The 3,665-nt window shown below is 45.5% G+C and overlaps 1 protein-coding gene across 1 annotated transcript; it reads right to left on the reverse strand.

The window, feature by feature from the left end:
- Positions 1-241: 241 nt before the first annotated feature.
- On the reverse strand, positions 242-3,354 carry LOC116263286 (purple acid phosphatase 3-like). The gene is made up of 7 exons (XM_031642970.2): positions 3,091-3,354; positions 2,820-2,976; positions 2,143-2,250; positions 1,427-1,554; positions 1,212-1,340; positions 893-960; positions 242-782 (listed from the first exon to the last, which is right to left on the reverse strand). Exons 1-7 carry the CDS (start codon positions 3,268-3,270, stop codon positions 569-571), a joined length of 984 nt encoding a protein of 327 aa, XP_031498830.1. The 5' UTR covers positions 3,271-3,354; the 3' UTR covers positions 242-568.
- Positions 3,355-3,665: the final 311 nt, after the last annotated feature.

Here is a 3,665-nt window from a genome sequence, read left to right on the forward strand (position 1 = left end):
AATTTCTGCATCGATGGCCCGAATTCATTTTGCTTAGTGCCCCTTGATCCTTTTAAAAGGATGTAAAGTTTTTTCAATTAGTGCACCTCGGCTAAAAGTTTCCGGCGAGCACCACTTTGGCAACTCTCGCGATGCTTATAGTATGACTGATGCATAGAAATTCAACCAAGTAAATTTTTCACACGCTTTGATTGTAAAATGATTCCAACTATGATCTGGTGACATATTTTACAGGGATCCATAGCGGCTAAAGGAAAGTCTATATAACTTATTCGGGTTGTCCATATCCACCACAAAGATAGAACCACAGACCACCCAAATCGACCAGCAATTCCTTATAATTATTTTTTACTTTTTATATTTTGCTAGGAAAAAAAGAAGAAGAAGAAGAAAAAAGAAACTTGCTACGAAGGCAAAAGCTGCCAATCAAACGTGTTTAGAGCCTCTTGCAGAACGACGAAGCAAACCCTGGTTGGAGCCGCCGAGGCAGCTTGACCTCTCCAAAGCGTTTGCGCAGTTGGTAGGATTCGAACACGTGAACAGGCAGAAGTTGCTGGGATTATCTATTTCATTGAGACGAGTAAAGAGGCTTGGATGCAGTCCACGTGTGTAGCTGGTCGCCGTTGATGTCGTAGAACGCGACGCCGGCCTCCGTCTCTGTGAGCTCGAGGGACATGAACCCTTGGCCGTCGTAGTAGAACTTCAGGCCCTCCATGTTGGCGGCGCTGTCGATGCCCCTCCACGCCTTCGACCCGCCCCCGCTCGTCAGAAACTGGATCGGGCTGCAGCATCCGCAGATAAACGATTAAACATTTCTTATCAATCATATCGGAGAAGAGCAAGGATCAGAAGATGCAAACACAAAAGAATCAGTGGCTTAATAAATTGTTACCTGTGGGTACTACTTATGTGTTCTAGGCAGTGATCGTGGCCGTTTATGTAAAGATCGACGCCATTGGACTGCCAAAGCACACATACACGAAACGTTTATTAGATTTCAGAAATGTGGTGACAGAATTTCTTCTTCCAAACATTATAGAGAATTAATGAGGATAAACTTTTGGAGGCGATGTAAAATCGTATACCAACAAGATCTAACAAAGCAGGATTTTAGTTTCACACAGTCAAAATGAACTCAAAGTTTGGTTTCGTTCAAAAAATTGATCACATGTAGTGTATGCGATTGCAGTGGACGGAGTTGCTAACTTTACCTCCAGAACGGGAAGCAAGAGGGTTTGGAGCTCCACGGTGTCGCCGTGGTGGCCGACGCTTCTGATCGTGTGGTGGCCGACGACGATCTTCCACTTCGCCGGCGACTGTTTCAGGGCGGTGTCCAGATCCTGATTTGGGTTTCAAATGATGTCGATTTGTTTGAGAACAGCCAAACGGGAGCAGAAGGAGAATGACAGCTTGGTAAGTCTCTTACCTTGAGGAGGGTTTTGATGTAAAGCTGCCTAGGAATCACTCCCCTCCAATCGTACGTGTGCTTGTTGGGAATGGCCCAATACTCGTCGACAAAAGGAGAGGTGTCCACCATGAAAAAGTCGGCGATCCCTGAGAATCAAACACAGGTGAAAACTCATTGGCCTCTGTGATTTTAGCGATAAATAATTTCTGAAACCATGCCTTCCTTTGAATTTAAAGAGAAATCCGGACCTGAACTCTGTCTGGGGGCAGGAGTGATGCACATAAAATTTTAAAATAAATGCCCGCTTAAAGAAACTCGGCCGACGAACATGAGTGATTCATTTTCAGAGTAGCATTTCACAAAAATTAAATCATAATGACATAATAAAAACCTAAAGTCTAATAAAGCGCATGCGCTTTTTCTGTTATATCATATTCCATGGGAGCTTTAAAAATAAATTGTACTTTTGGCTTAACTTTATGTGTATAACAGAACATCTTTTCCCCAAATTCCTACCTCTATTGTACATGAAGATGGCATTTATATGCTTAGTTCAAGACGTCTAATATGAATTTCAACTGCAAGATTGAAAGCAAACTCGTCTTTTAAAAAGTGGTATTTCATAAGGATGTGAAAGCATCAAGTTGCCAAAACTATTGGTGATTACTGATTCCCCTACCACTATCATGGGCAAGTTCACAATGTGAGTAAAGGAAAAATATTCTCTCCCTCACCTGTGTTGAGGATGAATGATCTCATGCAGATCCAACGGTGGTCGATTCTGTTGAGAGCTGGATCGAGCTGCGCCAAGGCATCGCCACGGTAGTCATGATTCCCCAAAACTGAAACAGACGGTTCTCCGTTAGTGGTATGTCAAAGACAACTCAAGTTTTCGAGTGTCACTGGTCCTTTTACCAATGGCGGAAGCAGAAATTTGAGCAATAGAATACGTAAATTTGTAGTTGAAAAAAAAATAGTTATAAGATTCTTTTCGATGTACAGTTCTTACCGAGCAAATAATGGATCGTACACATATAGAGGGCGATGGCTTGCTTTCCGTTTTTAACTAAAACTCAGTTTTGCCCTCATGGAGGACTGTATTTCATAAACTGGGGACCTTTATAATGGAAAAGAATAAAACAGAAACCTTTTATAAAGGCATCTGATATGTCCATCGAAAAGAGAGTCCTGGATTGGTTGGATTGACGGGAAGGGAGAAGGATCGTTGGTAAAGGCATCCAATATGCCCGCATATCTGAAAGTCAGTCTAAAAGTTGTAGTTGGATTGACAGGCCGGTAGAAGAATCGTTGGCCGGTTCGACTCTTGTAGCCAAGTTGATGATATCAGGCAGCGATGCTACTCAGAGAGCAAGGGAAAAGAGAGGAATTCGGCTCTTGTAGGAAACTTTACCGGAGTACCATGGAGTCTGCAAGGCCTCCGCCGTGTAGATCTGGGAGAAGGATTCCTCGAAGGCCGGATCGTTGATTCCCGTCAGTCCGTCCTCGTAGAAATTGTCGCCGGTCGAAATCACAAAATCGACTCCGAGCTCCTTCCCGATCCGTCCCATCTGCCTCGCACACAGGTCGACAGAAACCGATAACCCGTCAGTACAAGAAAGGAGAGTCGTTGAAAAAGGCGGAGCTCAACGCAGAAACAGAGAGAGAGAGAGAGAGAGAGAGACCTGGACGGCAACTTGCGATTGGTTGTACTCGCCTTTCCTGCCCCAGTCGCCGACGACGAGCAGCTGGAGCAGGCCGTTGGCCTTGGGCTGGTGCTCCGTCACCGGAAGGATGGAGGACGCGAGCACGAGCAAGGAGAGGAGGTTGAGCAGCAACACGATCAGCACCGCCCACCTCGACATCCTTGCCGTCTTTTCTCCCTCTCCTTCTGCAACAACGATCTCCTGCCGGAGAACTTATAGAGTTGGGAGGGGCCAGTGAGGGCGACGTCGTTGACCCGAACCAACATGAAGTAACCACTCGGGGTCAGGGGATTCATTTGGTTTCGCTCTCTCTAGTATCACAGAGAGGGAGGGCTGGACGTAATCTGGGGAATGGTTGCGTAAGGGTCATCCTTATCGTATCTTAGAAAGGGCCTTACCGATGCCGTTGAAAAGGAGGAAGATTTTGTGGGGCCGACAGGGACAGAGTATTATGTTGCAGAATATATAGAGGCGAGCCTGATGGGACGGTCGGAAGGAGAATGAAGATGCCGTTGATTCGGATATTCCCTCATTTGGGGAGAAGATGGCGTTGC

Source organism: Nymphaea colorata, chromosome 10 (assembly GCF_008831285.2).
Source record: "Nymphaea colorata isolate Beijing-Zhang1983 chromosome 10, ASM883128v2, whole genome shotgun sequence".
Taxonomy (NCBI): domain Eukaryota; kingdom Viridiplantae; phylum Streptophyta; class Magnoliopsida; order Nymphaeales; family Nymphaeaceae; genus Nymphaea; species Nymphaea colorata.